Below are 18406 nucleotides of genomic sequence, written 5' to 3'. Positions count from 1 at the left end.
TTCTGAACTCCAAATCTGAAGGGAATCATGGTTCTTTTAGCAAGGAAGAAGGGGAGAATGACTGCCATGGGTATCATTATCTTTAAAATAACAAAGTTGAAGACCCTGAGGTTCAAAGAGTTTAAAAAGGCAGCTTTTTTCCTTATATTTTTACGGGTGTATTAAAACTGGTGTAGAAGGAAAGCTAATAAACTAGAAGCCCAGTATTTGCCTTTGTGTTTTGTCGTATGGTGTAGAGCGATGGCAAGAATGTCAGCTATCCTAGATTTGCCAATATCAGTAATGAGGTGAGGCTTTGAAAAAGCAATCACCTCTCTTGGGATAACTGCGGATTTTATGATTTGCTTTAATTTGCTTTTTATGTCTGTTGCGTCTCATCCTTACATTTTGAAAATTACTAAGGTCAAGAGTATGGACATTTAAAGTGATTTCAACCTGGGAAGAGAGAGTGGGAAAAGTGGAGAATTTCCTCTAGGAATGCATTGTTGAACCCTATGTTTGTGGAGTGTAGGCATATGTGTGTGTATCTGTGTTCCTGTGTTTATGGGGTGTGTGTGTTATGGGGGATATATAAAATGATTCCTTCTTCCTTTTTTTTTTTTTTTTAAAGATTCTATTAATTATGGAAAGAAAGATTGCCTAAGTGGGGGGAGGGGCAGTGGGGGAGAGAGAATCTTTTTTTTTTTTTAAAGATTTTATTTCTTTATTCGACGGAGATAGAGACAGCCAGCGAGAGAGGGAACACAAGCAGGGGGAGTGGGAGAGGACGAAGCAGGCTCATAGCAGAAGAGCCTGATGTGGGGCTCGATCCCAGATCGCCTGGATCACGCCCTGAGCGGAAGGCAGATGCTTAACCGCTGTGCCACCCAGGCGCCCCTGGGAGAGAGAATCTTAAGTAGACTCCATGCTCAGCTCCATCTCATGACCTTGAGATCATGACCTGAGCTGAAACCAAGAGGCAGACACTTAACTGAGCCACCTGTGTGCCCCTGTCTTTGATGTTTTAAATGCTACCAAGATGTTCCTTTTTAAAAAAAATTTTTTTGTTTGAATATAGTTGACAATGTTACATTAGTTTTAGTGTACAACATAGTGATTCAACATGTCTCCATTATGCTATGCTCACAAGTGTAGCTGCTACCACCTGTCACCATGCAATGGTATCACAGTGTCATTGACTATATTCCCTATGCTGTGACTTCTATTCCTGTGATTTCTTCATTCACACGATATTTATTTGTTTATTTAAGATTTTATTTATTTATTTGACAGAGACACAGCGAGAGAGGGAACACAAGCAGGGGGAGTGGGAGGGGGAGAAGTAGGCTTCCCCCTGAGCAGAAAGCCTGATGTGGGGCTTGATCCCAGGACCCTGGGATCATGACCCAAGCCAAAGGCAGGTGCTCAACGATTGAGCCACCCAGGCACCCCAACAGGATATTTATTCTTGATCATTGGGTTAATGTGGAAGATAGACTGTCCATGATTTTTAGCGGGGAAGTGGTATGTTCCCTAGGAGAGTGTTAGCTATCATGAAATCCTGGGGGGGGGGGGTCATAGAGGAAGAGTTCTTATGTTTCTCAGTGTTAGCAAAGTGCATTTTCCTGAGGATTGTGTTAGCCGCAAATGTTATATGTGATTCAGAACACATTGCCAGCATTGGGAATTTTGTTTTTAAATGTTTGTTAAATTGAAGGAGATGACATCTTGCTATTACAAACCCTTGACTATTTGTGAGGTCATCAGTCTCTTTGGTATGGCTGTTATTAATGTAGTTCCTAATATTGATCCTTTCTTTTTCAAAGGGAGATTCTACTGTGGTTGGAACAAGTAGGCTCCGTGACTTATATGACAAATTTGAGGAAGAGCTGGGGAGTAGGCAAGAAAAGGCCAAAGCCGCTAGACCGCCGTGGGAGCCTCCCAAGACGAAGCTAGATGAAGATTTGGGTGAGTCAGAAGTTACTAGACCAAGACCCTGTGCTCTTGCTATTGCTTAAACCTTGAATTTGGGGATGTCTTCTTGAGAGCCCCACATTGAAATTTCCTCTCTTTCATTTTATTTTCCTTAATTATGGTCAGCAAAATACATAATAATGGAACTTTCTCTTTTTCGATCTTATTTTTTCCTAGTTACATTCAGCAGAATACATAAGAGATCACATTTGCAGGGCTTGTTAACAGTTGTGCCCCTTGTAGAATTGTCCAGTCTTAGAATCAGAAGGGACCATAGTCCAGCCTCCCCACCAAAAGCAGGAGCCTGTTCGCTGTGCCTTGTGCCTCCCATGGGCAGGCAATCCCTGTGGCCCTCTCCACTGCCAGGGAGCTCCTGCTTTGATGAGGAGATGTCCTCACTAGGCCAGCTCTGATTGAGGGTTTCTGTCAACTCACACGGTTACTTTCCATAACTTTCTCATATGGTGGTCTATTTTTGCTTGTGTATTCTGAGGTTCTAAGTAGATGCTAAGATCTTTGAGGATAGAAACTGCTTTTTACCACTTTGCGGCCTTAGCCCCTAACAGAAAGCCATTCACAGATGAGACATTCACTGTGCCTTTTCCATGTTCTCTGGCTCTCATCTGCCCAGCTTCATTATGTCTCCCAGCTGAGAGACAGTGTCCATGGTGGGCAAAAGCACTGATGGAACCAGCTGGCCTGGGTTCAAATCCCTGCTCTACCACTTGGTATGTGACCTTGGATAAGTGATTTAATCTCTCCGTGCCTTACTTTTCTCATTTGTGAAAGAAGGAAGACAATAGCATCTATCTTATGCAGCACACTCAAAAATCCAACTATGTAAGGGCTGGCTTTTATTACTGTGCTATACTACGTTAATCTCTTGTAGGATTAACCTAAATTCTAGGTCTGTTTTTTAAAACCGTGGTAAAGTACATGTAACACAAAATGTACCATTTAACCATTTTTAAGTATACAATTCAGTAGTATTGAGACCATTTACATTGTTGTGTACTCTCCAGAACTCTTCACTTTGCTCAACTGAAACTCTGTATCCATTTAACAACTCCCCAATCCCTCTTCCTGCTAGCCTCTGGCAACCACCCTTCTGCTTTCTCTTTCTATGAATTTGAGCTCTCTAGTACCTCCTAGAAGTAAAATCACACAATATTTGTCTTTTTGTGACTGGCTTAACATCACTTAGCAAAATTCGCAGTCTGTTTTTATCTAGTCACTGCCAAGGACCAAAGTCATCTTTTGCTACTATGGAGAGAAAAAAATCTAAAATCTTCAGTCTGGTAATCAGAGCCTTCAGTCTGGCATTCACGACACTTGAACCCCTTACCTCCCGGTATTTTCCTGTGGGATCTTTGCTCTAGCCAGTCTGTCTGTGTTCTTCCCTCCATGCTTTGGTCTGAGTGCCGCCTTTGCCTTTCTTTCCTCTTAGCCCCTCATCAGCCTAGCTCTGCCCCATCCATGTGCATGGATCACACGCACCCCTTCCAGGAAATCTCAGGGACCCTCTGGGTCAGGGTGGACTTGTCCTTTTTTGAATTATTGCATCTTTTTAAATGTGAGACGCCACACTACTTCTGTGGTTTGCATTGTCCCTGGCATTGTTCATTAGGTCTTTCTCCAGAACACTCTGTTTTCATTGCCTCCGTAACTAGATTGTGACTTAGCGCCATGGGCTGTATTATTTTCATGGTATTGCTTAGCAGAGTGCTTGGTGTGGAGTAGGCACCCACATATTTGCTGAAAGAATAAACAGTTGTGAATTTCTTCATCTTCTCTCTGTTTTTCCCCTGACCTCTATTAGAGAGTTCCAGTGAATCCGAATGTGAGTCTGATGAGGACAGTACCTGTTCGAGCAGCTCAGACTCTGAAGTTTTTGACGTCATTGCAGAAATCAAACGCAAAAAGGCCCATCCTGACCGACTGCATGATGAACTTTGGTACAATGACCCCGGCCAGGTACGCATGTTTTTATGTTGTGTTCTTGCTGTGAAGGTTGCAGACCCACACATCACATTTATGACTCCAGGCTCAGAAGATGCATGTTGGCCGGTACGAAAACTGGATTTTACTCTCAGGCTTGTGTGTCATTTCTTGGAGCTTATTTCTCTTCAGCCTTCAGAGTTCAGCACCAGAGCATAAGCACCAGAGCAACTGTCTCTTGAATCATGTTTGACGATGTTTGTAAATTCTGTGTTAGGGAGCAGGATAATGGTGCTGCCTCATTAAACTTGCAGTAAACGGAAGGAGACAAATGGTAGGCTGAGGGAGAGAGCACTTGTAGGTCTTTTTAAAAGCAATTTATCTGGAAGGTATCTTGCAGTGGTGTAGTAAACAATGTCTTAAGTCCTGTAAGACTTCGTATTTCTTAGTTGGTAATAGTCACAGTTCCTTGTAAGTTCTGTTCCTTGTAAGTTCTGTTCCTTGTTCCTGAGCTAATGATGTCATAGCTGGACATAATCATTTTTATTTTTACTTACTGTTTTATTATGAAGTAACACTTAATACCAAATAATATCTTTATAAAAGGTTTGTATTTTACAAGTACACAATACATATAAAAATAGTATCTTTAATGCACACGAAGTTATTAAGCATAATAAAACATATACCTATCAAAAGATAATGTAAAATTTATACTTTATAAATAAATGCATACCATTCTGTATTAATTTGAATGCTCTTCTGATTCTTGGTAGATGACAGCTATCTGAATGGTTTTTTTCTTTAGAATTAATGTAGGTGGAATGCCTGACAGAAATGTATTTTGTAGTGCTTTTTGCTCTCTTGGAGTTGGGTGGAAATGTTTAAAAATTGTGAAGCATTTTGAAACTTACTTTGTTAATAACCATGCACATGATCTCTTTAAATAGTTTTAGTGAGTAATTCACTAAGTAATTCACATACTATGCAATTTACACACTTCAAAGTGTACAATTCAATTATTTTTTAGTGTAGTTACAAGATTTAACAACGATCATCACAATTTAATTTTAGAGCATTTTTGTTTCCCCTGAAAGAAATACTGTGTCCATTAGTTGTTGTACCCTTTTCCCCATATGTGGTCTTCTTAACACTCTGTTGTTCTATCAAGAAGCCTATCCCTTGGTTTCTATACATTTGTCCGTCCTTCCTTCCTTCCTTTCTTCCTTCCTTCCATTCTTCCTTCCTTTCTTAATTTGAGAGAGAGGGAACGAGCTGGGAGAGGGACGGAGAGAGGGGGAGAAGCAGGCTCCCTGCTGAGCAGGGAATCTGATGTGGGGCTCGATCCCAGGACCCTGGGATCATGACCTGAGCTGAAGGCAGACACTTAACCGACTAAGCCACTCAGGCGCCCCTTTACGTTCTTATTTTTATTGTAGATTTACAAAGGCCTTCTATGTAGTCCCACCCTTCTGTTTACTGTGTTTGGTTTGTGTCCTTTGTATAGTTGATCCTTGTAAAGGGCCAATCTGCACTGTGGCTGAGACCCTGGTAAAAGGCAGGAATCTAGGATGTCTGTGTGCTTCTCTGGAAATCAGTGAGCACGAAGCGATTTCTCCACTGACCAGCATTAGGAGTGTGTTGTGACTTTTGAGTGAAGCCCATCACAACTCGTTTTGCTAGGTGTTACTTTGGATAATATCTTTCTTTTGTTTTGTTTTGTTTTGTTTTTACTTTGGATAATATCTTAATGGAATTTTTTTAGGTAGCGATGTTCTTTCTCTGCTGTGCCACCTGAAGCTTTAGATTTCCCAAAAGGATAAAGAAAGTTCATTTTTCACCTTAATATTTCTTTCTGAAGTTTTATGGAGACATTTTCATTGGATGTGAGTTACAAATCCCTAGAACTTTAAGGAAACGTGTGTTATGTGTTATAATATGTGTCGTATACCTACACTTATATTTTTAATAAATACAAAGAAAGCGAGAAATGGACCTCCACTTCTCCATTCTCCGAATTGATGCTCTGCTCTCTGTTTTGATTCAGTATTACCATTTGTATTGAATAAACTCATGAAACTGGCTCTTAAGGGCCTTTATGATTTTGACCTCAGTTGTACTGCTTTGGTCTTCTTGCTTTCATAAATGATCCATTCTGTTTAGATGGTTCTCATGTCCCTGGGGCATAACGTAGGCTTTCTTCCTTCCCTTTTTTTCTCATGTGGTGCCTCATGTAGAATTGCCATCTTTTCCTGTCCTGTTCTGCCCTTCACATTTTGTTTCTTTAAAGCTAGTGGTGTGGTATCGCCACATGGACTCTTTCCCTTCTTCTTTAAATTACTAAGTAAATCATATGTATGTTATTTCTTTTGTCTAGAGTAAATATTTTTTGAATACATGGACCCTGAGTTATTTGTCACCCTCCTTCCCCCCTAATGCTTAGCAGTCATCTTTCTATCCATGAGGCATTCAGGAATTATTCACTAATTTTATCACGTGGGTGGAGTTCATGGCAGTAAAACGAATTCAGGTGAAAAAACAGACATTGACTCATCTGATTAGCATTGAGTTTCTCAGTTTCTAGTAGCATTTTTTTCCCCCTCTGCTTTAGATACCTTTAGGTTTCTCTTTTGGAAACATTTAATCTGCAGGTCACCTTCAAAGAATTCTCTGTGTTCCTTCAGGATATAAAATATGCTTTTCTTTTGTGAAAGAGTCATTTTTCCTGAAATAAGAAACGGGAGAAACACTGAAATGTGGTAAGGGAAGACGGGGGCAAGCAGTGCACTGACATTGATATTTTCTGCTTGGCTGCACAAATAACTCGGGAATCCAGTGTTGTCATAAGGTTTCCCTTTATCAGACAATATAGACAGTCTGCAGCTTTATTGGTTTTGGAACATCCATTTAATCTTCTAACCGTGACAGCCTCTTCAGAGTTCCCATACTCATGACTTTAAAACCCACACAGTTTCCGAGGCCTCATTGTGCATGGTGTGGATTTTCCCTCCAATAAAAAAGAATTACATTCTGTTTCTGACAGATGAATGATGGGCCACTCTGCAAATGCAGCGCCAAAGCGAGACGCACAGGAATCAGGCACAGCATTTATCCCGGAGAAGAGGTAACTCATTTGGGTTATTATATTTGTAAGTGCTGAGAAGCCAGAAGTAGACAGATGCCGTTGCTGTTCTTTTCCCGTAAATGAAATAATACCATCGAAATAGTCTTTTTATCTTCCCTAATAGTCTCCGTTACTGATAATTGGAGAAGAAGAGTACTTAGGTTTTGGGAGGTGGAGTGGGGAATGTTATAAAGGAAACTTCAAAAAGTTTTGAAAGATTCATTGTTTAAAACAGGCAGGGTGTATTTAAGGGAATTTTGTTGTTATTGCTATTTTAAATATCTTAAAACTGTACACATGGTAATTTTTTTTCATGCTTTTATTATAAATGGTTATGAATGACCTTGGAAAAATGATCTTACTAAGCTGCTGTAAGGTATATGTTTTCTTTCCTTAGGGGTATACAGGTATATAAGGGTATGCTGTTGTCTTGGTTAGTTTGTGGTCCCCCCTGAACTGTGAGTGGCCCATGGACTGTTCTGCCTGTGTACCCCATCCCCTGGTTCATCAGGGACGCTCCAAATATGTTTGACTGAATGAGCTGAATACTTTATATCATAGAGTTATACGTAACGGCTCCCTTTCAATTATTTTCCTTCATTTTCCCCCTGCCATCTTTTATTTTTATGTTATTAATCCCAGATTATCACTTAATAGATCCAGCACATTGTTTAAACATAGTATGTGTAAATCCTCAATTTCTCTGTAAGATTTGTTTGAGACCATAACAATAATGAGAAGAGAGACTCTGAGGCAGTGATGGATATTTTTTTTTTTTTTAAAGATTTTATTTATTTATTTGACAGAGATAGAGACAGCCAGCGAGAGAGGGAACACAAGCAGGGGGAGTGGGAGAGGAAGAAGCAGGCTCATAGTGGAGGAGCCTGATGTGGGGCTCGATCCCATAACGCCGGGATCACGCCCTGAGCCGAAGGCAGACGCTTAACCGTTGTGCCACCCAGGCGCCCCAGTGATGGATATTTTTAACCACTTCCTTGCTTTTACCTCAGTTGTCTTTGAGTGTGGGCAAGTGTAGCAAGGAACTGTGCGAGAGGATCTGCACCTTGTGAGTGTCCACACCTGTGCCTCGGGTGGGGCTCTCTGAAAGCAGGTGCTGCAGTAGAGTTTGCGGTACGAGATGTTTCATAGGGATTAGGCAAGAAGAGAGTAGAGGCAGGATTGAGCAGAGGGACCCCCTGTGATGGGTCTCATAAAGCCGGAATTGTTAGAATTGTCTTGCATCAGGCTGGCGTAACCTTCACAGCCTCTTTGCCCTCTGTCCCCAGAGTGGGCTGCCCTGGGAAGGGCATGATCTTGGGGAAGGGGGCTCTCTAGCAGAGGCTGACCCTGAAGGAGTTGGTGGCTATAGGCTGTCTGCTCTCTCCATGACTGGGCAGTAGGCCCTTCCTTGAAGGAAGATCTGGGTGGATGGCTGTGCTGGCCGAGGACTGGTGGGAGTACATGTTAATTCCTGTGAGAGCAAACTTCTGGCCCTTTTCAAGATGGATGGGTCCTATGTAGCCAACTACATACTGGCAGGTTGGTCTCCTCAAGGAATGGTGCCATTTTGGGGGTCCATCATTGCTCATTTTAGATGACCTGTTGGATGTTCAGTATTGGCAGTTAGCTAAGCCTTGGTAAGTCAGGTCCATGCTTTTGGGCTCATGTGAAGCCTCCGTCTGTGCTGCTGTGGCCACTTCATTCATGTGCCCAGACTGTCAGCTCTGGGTAGCTGATGATTGAGGCTGTCTGACCCCATCTGGCTGACTCATTTTGTCAATGAGATGGTTAGTATCTCCTCCATGGTGTGTGCTCTCCATCATACACCCACATGTGATACAGAGATTATCCCTTTCACTCCCACTTGTTCACCCACACGTCTACCCCAAGACCTTTTTTTTTTTTAATTTTTAAAAAATTGTTAAGTAATCTCTACACCCACTGTGGGGGTCAAACTCACAACCCCGAGATTGAGAGTCACATGCTCCACCAACTGAGCCAGCCAGGCTCCCCTACCCCAAGACATTCTTATCCCTGATCTTCCAATCTTTTTCCTTCTAGGCCTCTGACCAGCTGGCATGGCCACTTGCTTCTGCCATGAGTCCATCTATATTCTAACCTCAGGCTACTTCTCTTTCCACACAAAGCGGATGACCAGGTACATTGCCTGAGACTCTGCTCACTGGAAAGACTTTCCCTCATCACTGTCTTTCAGATTCCTCCCTGAAGGAGGCTGCAGCACAGTCCGTCTTTGGCTTGCTCCCCCATCCCTGACTGACTCATTTGCAAACCAAGCTTGGGCTTTTCCCTCTGCTTTCATCCTTCCATCCTTGGTCGTCAGCTGAGGGAGGGTGCTGGTGCGACAATGGTGGGCCACCTGCTCCTGCAGCTTGTTCGGGCCTGCTGCTCCTATGTGTGCCTGATTCTGGATGTACAGACCTCCATCTTATGGTGGATTGTTGCTGGTCCCTTCCAGACTTTTGCCTGGATGAGACTGACAGAACCCGGCTTGTGATGGGCAGTTCAGCCACATGCCTGTTTCTGTCCCTTGGCTGTGCCTTCCATGTCTCCCAGGTAGCACACTGGTGGTTTTTCAGAGGCATATAATTCTTCATTATAGATGGCATGGCTTTGCTCCAGAACACCAGATAGCATGGTGATTCTCCCAGTGTGGCCACAGACTCCCCTCAGCATCTTTTCCTACCAACAGTGTAGGATTTGCTGAATAACGTGGCCCCTACCGCAGGGCTGCTCGCACTACAGCTTGGAACCGCTGCAGCCTTTCTCACTGGAACCACACTCACAGCTTGCAGCCTTCTGCGTCACTCTAGGAACGGGCTGAAACAGTGTTCCTAGGTGGGGATTATACTGCCTCCCGAAGAGGCCCGCCTGGTGTTGTGCTTTCTTCTTCATTGTAGGAGGTGGAAGAATCAGTGATTTGTGTTTTATTGTGGACTCATGTCTTGGCACTCAGATCCCTGGCTCTTAAAAATGGTGTGGCTGTGGTAGGCCCCTGAATCTTTGTAGGTGTCTCTCTCACCCTCTGGAGCATGCATGCTTTGCCAAGGCTTTTAGTTTGATAAACATCATGTCACAGATTCAGTGGAGCATGATAATGTCCTGCAGTATGTCCAGAAGGTCGAGAGCTCCTTGGACTGTTGGGACAGTGAGTGGGAGAGTTAATACAGCCTGGCAGCAAAACTGTAAATGTTGTCTTTTCTATGTGAATGAACATAGAATGTGAACCATTTCTTTATCCTCATTCTGTTTGGGATTGAAAAGAATACATTCAGCGAATCAGTTGCTGTTCACTCTGAACCCGAGGTCATATTAATCTGCTCTAAACTGTAGCATCTGGCACAGCTGGGGCAGTCAAAGCTAGTGCTTGGTTCAGCTTGTGGTAGTCTGTAGTTATCCTGCAGGATCTGTTTTTTTTTTTTTTTTTTTTTTTTTTCCGGAAGCCAGATTGGTGAATTAAAGATATGATAAAGACTGTCACTCCTGGGTCTTTTGGATCCTTAAGGATGGCACTGATCTACACCATCATCCCCAGAGCGATCCTGGTTTTGATGCCTGTGTCGGGGGTGGTGGTAATTTCAGTGGCTTCTGCTTGACCTTTTCCATTGTGATGGCTCTTATCCCACAGAATAAGGATCCAATGTGGGGTGGTGCCATCTAGCAATTTTGTCAATTCGGAGACCAGGGGAAATGCCCACTGGGCAGATCTGTGGACTCGGGACCTACTGTAAACCATACCTTGACTGGGATTCCTTTTTTTTTTTACCTTGACTTTGTATCACCAACTCTAATGTGTACCGAGGTGATGTATGCAGTCTCCTCCGAGTATCAATGCTGATTCAGATGCTGTGTCCAATACTGCTTGAACACTCTCCGTTCCCCTTTCCCCAATGCACAGTTTTTTGGGTAAATGGCCATAGGCCTCTTTGGGGGAGGACAGGGTTGTCATGACCATTTTTGCTTGCAGTGGTGTAGGGCCCTTCCTACTGTAGGTCTGGAACTGGGAAAGGGATCATGACTGTTTATTGGAGCAACCTACCTCCAGCTGCTTGGTTAACCATTCTTGATTTCTTCTGTTGGTAAAAACTAAGTATTACTCTTGTCAGCTACTCAGTTATTTTACCTAAGGATACTGTGTCCTATGAACTACTTCCATGACTTTTTGTGGGCTAGACGCCTTTAGTTGCCACTTTGATCTTGCTGGTTATGATGATACTGTGAGACCTGGCTTCTAATAATTAGTCCCACCATCTTGCCTCCCTTGTTTCAGAGTCCTGTCACCCCCACTGCTGTCAGCAAGCTGTGCTCTGTGACCGCCTCTCTTACAGTCAGCCCTGGCCTGCAGAGGAGGCCACCACTGATCTTCCTAGTGAGGCTGGTGTCCCTTCCCCAACATATTCCTTTTGGCCCCTAGTAGATGGCCTTTGGCATGTCCTCTGGGCCTTCCCATGGAATATGATAATCTGGTATATTTTTCAGTCACAGATATTATATCCATTCTAATGTGCCCACTTCCTGACTCTGAATTACTTCTTTTCTGTCATGGCAATTTTGGTATTTTAACTACACTCATCGTGGGCTGTTGCTTTTTCATGCTTTTAGGAGACATCCTGGCAGGGAGTCCCTGGCATGTGGTGTCCCTGAATCCTGAATGCTCTCAAGTCAATGAACTCGTCTCTAACCACTTCTGTGGTCTGGGCCTTTTGGTCAAGCACTCTGAGCATCCAGTCTTGTGCAGATTCCTGCTGCTGGCACGTGCTGGCTAGTTCTTACAGTTCCTTTGGGATATAATTTCTTCTCGCAGCACCTCCCCAGCTGGGTTATGCTGTGAAGTGACCCTAATTATAGGTCTGTTGACCAGGAGGGGAGACTGATTGTGGGGAGGCAGTGTTGCCTTGCAGGGTCTTCCATTGCCTTCAGACACAGGTGAGTGATTGCTCTTAATAGACAGGGTTGGGCCACCTCTGAGGAGATGGAAGGTTTCGAGGCGTCTGGGGAGTTAAAACCTGTATGTCTTCATCTCAGATTTCCAAGTCTCGTCCCTTGGCATAACAGATCTACGCTGGTTGGCCGTTAATTGTCTCTAAGGTCCACACATCTCTGACCCTGGGTTTGGTCTTGGCAATGCAGGGGACAGCTTCTCTGTGTGTCTCTAGCATTTCGTCTGGCTTCCATTTGCCTTTCCTCTGCCTCTCCTGTTACATTTCTGTGGAGCAGTGGTTCTCCAGGTATCAGCTTCATCTGGGAACTCGTTAGAAATGCAGGTTCTCAGACTGCTTCATCTGCTGAATCAGAAACCCTGGGGGTGGGGAGCAAGCAGTCTGAGATTTAGCAAGCCCTCCAGTGATTTCAAGGCACACTAAAGTTTGAGGGACATGTTAGAACATCAGTGGTGCTTAGCAACAGTCATCTATCCCGTCATCCTGATAGCACACATTCTCTCATAGTCTTAAATACCTGGTACACTGCGCCTGCTTCCACTGGTACACCCTCCCGATTCACCATCTTTGAAAGTTTTTCAATTGGTCTGCCATCTGGTGCCAGGGACTCCACCTACCACCATGATGGGGTCCTCATTGTCAGTGGGTGATAAGTGATTTCAGCTCCAAAATCCTATCTTATCTCCTGGTTTCTTGGATCATTCCTGGAGCTACACACTGCATTCTCCGGAAGCAGATGCTAAGATGAAGTTTGAGTGTCTGATGTTTCTTAGGGAACTTCACCTGTGAGAGGAGGAATGTGTAAGCAGGACTGGACAGAGGGATCAGTTGAACTATGAGTCAGCCCCAGCAAAGCCCCCATCAATCTGGTGGTGATCCAAGGAAGGAGAACAAAAAAAGCATCAGTTGCTGTTTTCCTTTTCCCAATTTGAACTCCATGTATATTCTATTCTGCCACCTCTCATGTGTCCTTCATTTCTGGTTCCTTTTTTTTTTACTGAGCATATTTGATCCTTTCACTGTTTTTTCCCCCCGATCAAAACCTGCTACTACTTTTGAGATTTTTCCTTTTTTTTTTTTTTTTTTTTAGTATATTGGGAGTTTAGCCAAAGGTCAAGAAATATTGTGTTATGTTACAAATAAAAGGAAGATAGTCATAGAAATTAAGACCTAGAAAGATCTTCATGTTGTCTGAACCCTTTGTATTGCATGCATATGAGGAAATAGGGTGAGGCCTGGTAACCAGCTGGTCCTGTTTTATTCATCTAGTTAATGGTACTGTTCTTCCTACCAACCTGTGAAGGAGCACACATAAAACCTCTTTTGTCAGATGTGAATCTAGAAATACAGTCTGTTTTTAAATAAAAATATTCTGCTACTTTACTTTTAAACTCGCTTTTGTTTTCCTCCCTCAGGCTATCAAGCCCTGTCGTCCCATGACCAACAACGCTGGCAGACTTTTCCACTATCGAATTACAGTCTCCCCTCCTACAAATTTTTTGGTAAGTTCCTAACAAAATCAGATTTCATTTATTTTAAAATGGAAATAGGTTGGATGTGTACAAATAGGTTAAAGTGTGAATAGGCTCAATACTGATTCTGTTTTTAAATTTTCTTTAAAAAAATTTTTATTTTTATGTTGATAAAATTAGCCTTTATCATAATGACTTATTTTGCTTCCTTTCACTATACTACTTTCTGTACCTTTTTTCAGTTACGTTGTCAGTACCTCATAGTAGCTATGTTCATGATAGCCATTACTTTTGGAGCTATTCATTGGAACTGTGGAGTTGGAAAAATGTGTAGAACACTTTCTTATCTCTTAAAAATCAGTGAATAACTAATATATTCTCTAGTGACCCAATCAAGAAGGTCTGTTGTATTTATGACAGTAATAATAATATGTAATATTTGTTGACTGTGGTACCTGGCACCACTCTGAATGTTTAACAGGTATTAATTTATTTTTCACAACAAACCGATGAAGGAGAATTATAATCCCCACTATACAGATGGGGCGGTAATCTATGTTTTACAAATGAGATTAAGTAACTTGCTTAAGATTGTTCAGGTAGTAAGTGACAGAGTGGGGATTTAAACCTAGACGACGTGACTGTAATGCACATGACTGTCTGCTATTCCACTACGCTCCCTTGTTTGTCACAGTGCAAAGTTATTAATTATATTACTCCTATCATCGAGAGATTTCAATTTCAAAATTAGATTGTTAGTAATTACATATTTAAACAACTTTATCAAGTTATCATTCATATACCATAAAATTCACCCATTTAAAGTGTTTATTTCATGATATAATTCTTTTCATAGAATTGTGAAACTATCACCACAATCTGATTTTAGAACATTGTCATCATCCATGCTCAAAAGAAACACTGTACTCATTAGCAGTCAGTGCTTTCATATCCGTCAGCCTTCAACAACTAAGATACTTTCTGTCTCCATCATTAGCCTATTCTAGATATTTCATATGAATGGGATCATAGAAGGTGTGATCTTTTTAGCTTCTTTCACTCAGCATGATGTTTTTAAGATTCATCCATGTAGTAACATATAACTTTATTCCTTTTTTTAAAAGATTTTATTTATTTATTTGTCAGAGAAAGAGAACACAAAGCAGGGAGAGCAGCAGGCAGAGGGAGGGGCAGCCTTCCCCTTGAGCAGGGAGCCCAATGCAGGACTTGCTCCCAGCACCCTGGGATCATGACCTGAACCAAAAGTGGATGCTTAACCAACTGAGCCACCCAGGCATCCCAGACTTTATTCCTTCTTATGGACAAATAATATTCTCTTGTGTGGATATACCATATCTATCCATTTATTAAGTTGATGAACATTTCGGTAGTCTCCACTTTTAAGCTCTTATGAATAATGCGGCTGTGCATGTTTGTGTAGAAGTTTCTGTGTGGGTGTATGTTATTATTTCTCTTGGGTATAAACCTAGGTCTGGAGTTGCTGGATCGTGCGGTAACTCTGTGTTTAATATTTTGAGGAACTACCAAACTGTTTCCCGAAGTGGCTGTACCTTATTATTTTGTCAGAAGTTCTTTTCATTATATTTAATTTACACCAGCTTTATTTAGAGTTATTCAAATAGAAATAGTAACAGTAATATTAGCAAAACAACTAAGGTACATGTGGGTATTCTTTAGCGCCTTCCTGCAGTTCTTCGTGTATATATATACGTATATACATATATACATATATATATATATACGTATATATGTATATATGTATATATATATGTATATACGTATATATATATATATAAAACCTTTAAAAGAATAATGTTTAATACCTGTGTTAAAAACCGTGTTTTTTTGGGGCGCCTTGGTGGCCCAATCGGTTCAGCATCTGCCTTCGGCTCAGGTCATATTCTGGAGTTCCAGGATAGAACCCCAGGTCAGGCTCCCTGCTTAGCGGGGAGTCTGCTTCTCCCTCTCCCTCTGCCCCTCCCCCTGCTCATGCTCTCTCTCTCTCGCTCACTTTCTGAAATAAATAAAATCTTTTTTAAAAAAGTGTCTTTTAGGTTACCAATCTTGATAATTAGTTCCATATTTAGCATCTAGTATTAAAAATTGTGGTCTATGAGAATAGCATAAGGAAGAGAATCCATATGCTTAGATTAACATTTATATGTTTTAACTACAGATTAAATTTTCAGATAATTAAAATTTTTGACATTATGTGGGAATTGATTTGTTGCCGTACGTGGTGGGGTGGCTTCTCCTTGGAGGTCCTGGGAATGGAACAGTGAGGGGTTGAGCCTCTGGCACCCTGAGGCCTTTCAGGGCCTTCCAAGCTGTTGCTAGTCTTGACTGTCGTGATGCTGAGTCTTTTTCCACTTTGAGCTTTGAGTTGACTGTGCTGTTATCTTGTTCTTGTTAGGACTTTCGTTAGTTCAGGAATACAGTTCAGTAAGAATAGATCTGATAGTATTGTGGGATGAAATAAAACAAGTTCCTAGAAAATGAAGCCATATAGCCTTTTTTCCCTTTATGACACCCATAATAAACATTCTTGATGGTCTTAATATGTAAATATTACTGAAGCCAGAGAATTCCACCTAAAATTAAACTTTTGTATAAAGTTCTCCCTGGTAGTTTTAAAAATGTTCATGGAGCCTATAGAGTCCATACATTTCTCTTCTTGGTACCTTTGTGTTCTGATGGATTTCTGTACATGCAAATCATGTTCTTAAATTCATGCTTTGTGTTTCTTCTTGCTTTTAGACTGATAGGCCAACTGTGATTGAATATGATGATCATGAATATATCTTTGAAGGATTTTCTATGTTTGCACATGCCCCCCTGACCAATGTAAGTATGTGCTAATTGGCTGGCTTTCTCCTTTTCTATACTCTCTTCCTTCCCTTCATTCTTTGTTTCTAAAAGTCAAAATAAATTTCTTTTCTTCTGACTTGTAAGTAACATTTACTTTGTGTCCCTCTGCCTGAGCTGCAGGAAGTCTGTGGCGTGTGTCAGGTGGGGGTGTGACATCTGTGCTAATGAGTCACAGGTTTAGTCCACATTAAATGGTGTAAGTAAACATGTGTTAGAATAACATTTTGAGAGTGTGAAAGATTGAAAAAGAAGGATAAACTGTGGAATAATGTGTCAAAGCTATTTTGGGTTGGGTGTCCTTCAAAAGAAAGTTGGAAAGTTTTAAGGAGCAGGTATTATCTAGTGTCTGAGCAGTAGAAAAAGAGCTGTGTTCGGGACATCTGCAGCTGGCATTAATTTCCTACATTTTTCTGCTTTCGAATCCCAGGACAACATCTTCTTTAAGAGATTTTGTCTGACATAGACATCTGTGATATTTTTATGTAGGTATTAAAGTTGCTTTGTTGGTAATTGGTTCAAATAGAAGTTGTGTATCTGTGAGTCAAAATCTTGCTGTCTCAAAGCGAACAGTCTTGGGAATTGTCTTACTTATTCTGTACTGTAGTTGGACACAGAGTAGAATTTGCTGGCAGCTCAGACTATACTTCACCCAGTCTGAATGCTGTTAGAGAACTTAAGAAATTATAGCTGTGGTATATCTACCTCAAAATAGTGTTCTTTAATCCTTTTTGAGTTGTTTATAAGAAATTACATCCGCAGTTTAAAAAGTTATTTAAGTGCTCTTTACTCAAAACTGAAATTCTGTTCCAGTGGAGAGTAAAGAATAAAATTTTTGCCTGACCTTGTTCCTTTCTGTCATTCTTTTTCTCTTTATAAGTAGACATGATTCTATAGTAGTGGTACTAATTTAAAACAAATTGTTGTCTTAATGGAATTTTCCTTATCCCATAATATATTTTATCCTAGAGAATTTTTTTTGGAAGGGGATGACATTCTAAATATAAAAATAAAATTGTTTGATAATACACATTGCCTCTACCTCCAGCGTGGACCATAATATAGAAAAGGGCATAATATTGGACCATGCTTTTTTTTTTGAAATATAATTGACATATACCATCATATTAATTCCAGGTATACAGTGTAATAATTTAGATTCAACATTTGTACATAGTGTGAAATGATCACCACAGTAAGTCTAGTAACATCCATAGCTACAGAATTTTATATTGGACCGTTCTTTAACAGTCTTTATGAAAAGGCACTAAGAGGTTTTGAATTTTGGTGGTTTCTTCACTTTTTTTTCTTTCTTTCTTTTTTTTTTTTTAATGTCTCAGGCACTCAAATCCTTTGTTACACCAAACCTCAGAGTCTCAGAGTGGGAAAGACCATTGGAGGTCCTGTAGTCCAGCTCTTCCCACATAATGCATTTCTTTCTCTTTTTCCTCAGTGGGCTTGCAAATATAAATAGTTTAGTTACCATAAAAATATTTAAAATTATCTCGTATTTCCTTAGAAGTAATATAGATCTCATTTAACTTTTAGGATCACCTTAATCAAAGAAGGAAAGCATGTGGCTTCAGAGAGACCAGGGTTTAAGCAGTAGTGAATTCCACTTACCAGCTGTATGATTTGACATTTCAATCTCTATAATCCTTGATTTTCTCATCTGTAAGATAGAGGTGTTGTAGCAATCTTACTGGTTTTTGTGAAAAATAAATGAGACGACACATGAAAAGTGTTTGTCATGGTTTTTGGCATACATGTTGCCATTTCTTATTTTGGATAAGATGTTGGACAGACCTGGGTTTGTGTCTTCTAATTCTTTTTTTTTTTTTTTTTTTAACCAATTCTTAGTATTTATGTGACCTTGGAGGAGTGATTCTTTGAACTTTATTTAAAGCCTGTCAGCACAAGGTTTGGCACTGAGAGGCTGCTAATACTCAATTAATTGCAGTTGTTACTGTTATAAAATAAAAGATAGGACTGAAAATTCCTGGCTTCAGCATATATTTTATATAAATACTCAAGTTCTCCAAATTTGAGAACTTCACTCTGTAATGAGAAGATAA

The 18406-nt window shown here is 41.0% G+C and overlaps 1 protein-coding gene across 16 annotated transcripts in view; it reads left to right on the top strand.

The window, feature by feature from the left end:
* The window catches only part of DROSHA (drosha ribonuclease III), a 117165-nt gene that overhangs the window by 16820 nt on the left and 81939 nt on the right, over positions 1–18406 (top strand). For all 16 annotated transcript variants that reach the window (XM_026506737.4, XM_026506742.4, XM_026506738.4 and 13 more), the window contains 5 exons: positions 1806–1947; positions 3773–3927; positions 6935–7015; positions 13389–13475; positions 16224–16310. In XM_026506737.4, the coding sequence (XP_026362522.1) occupies positions 1806–1947; positions 3773–3927; positions 6935–7015; positions 13389–13475; positions 16224–16310 (552 nt within the window). The remainder of the gene's footprint in view (positions 1–1805; positions 1948–3772; positions 3928–6934; positions 7016–13388; positions 13476–16223; positions 16311–18406) is intronic.

This window comes from Ursus arctos, unplaced genomic scaffold, assembly GCF_023065955.2.
Source record: "Ursus arctos isolate Adak ecotype North America unplaced genomic scaffold, UrsArc2.0 scaffold_15, whole genome shotgun sequence".
NCBI lineage: Eukaryota > Metazoa > Chordata > Mammalia > Carnivora > Ursidae > Ursus > Ursus arctos.
The sequence above is the reverse complement of the archived record's forward strand: the minus strand, read 5'-3'. Positions and strand labels throughout refer to the sequence as shown.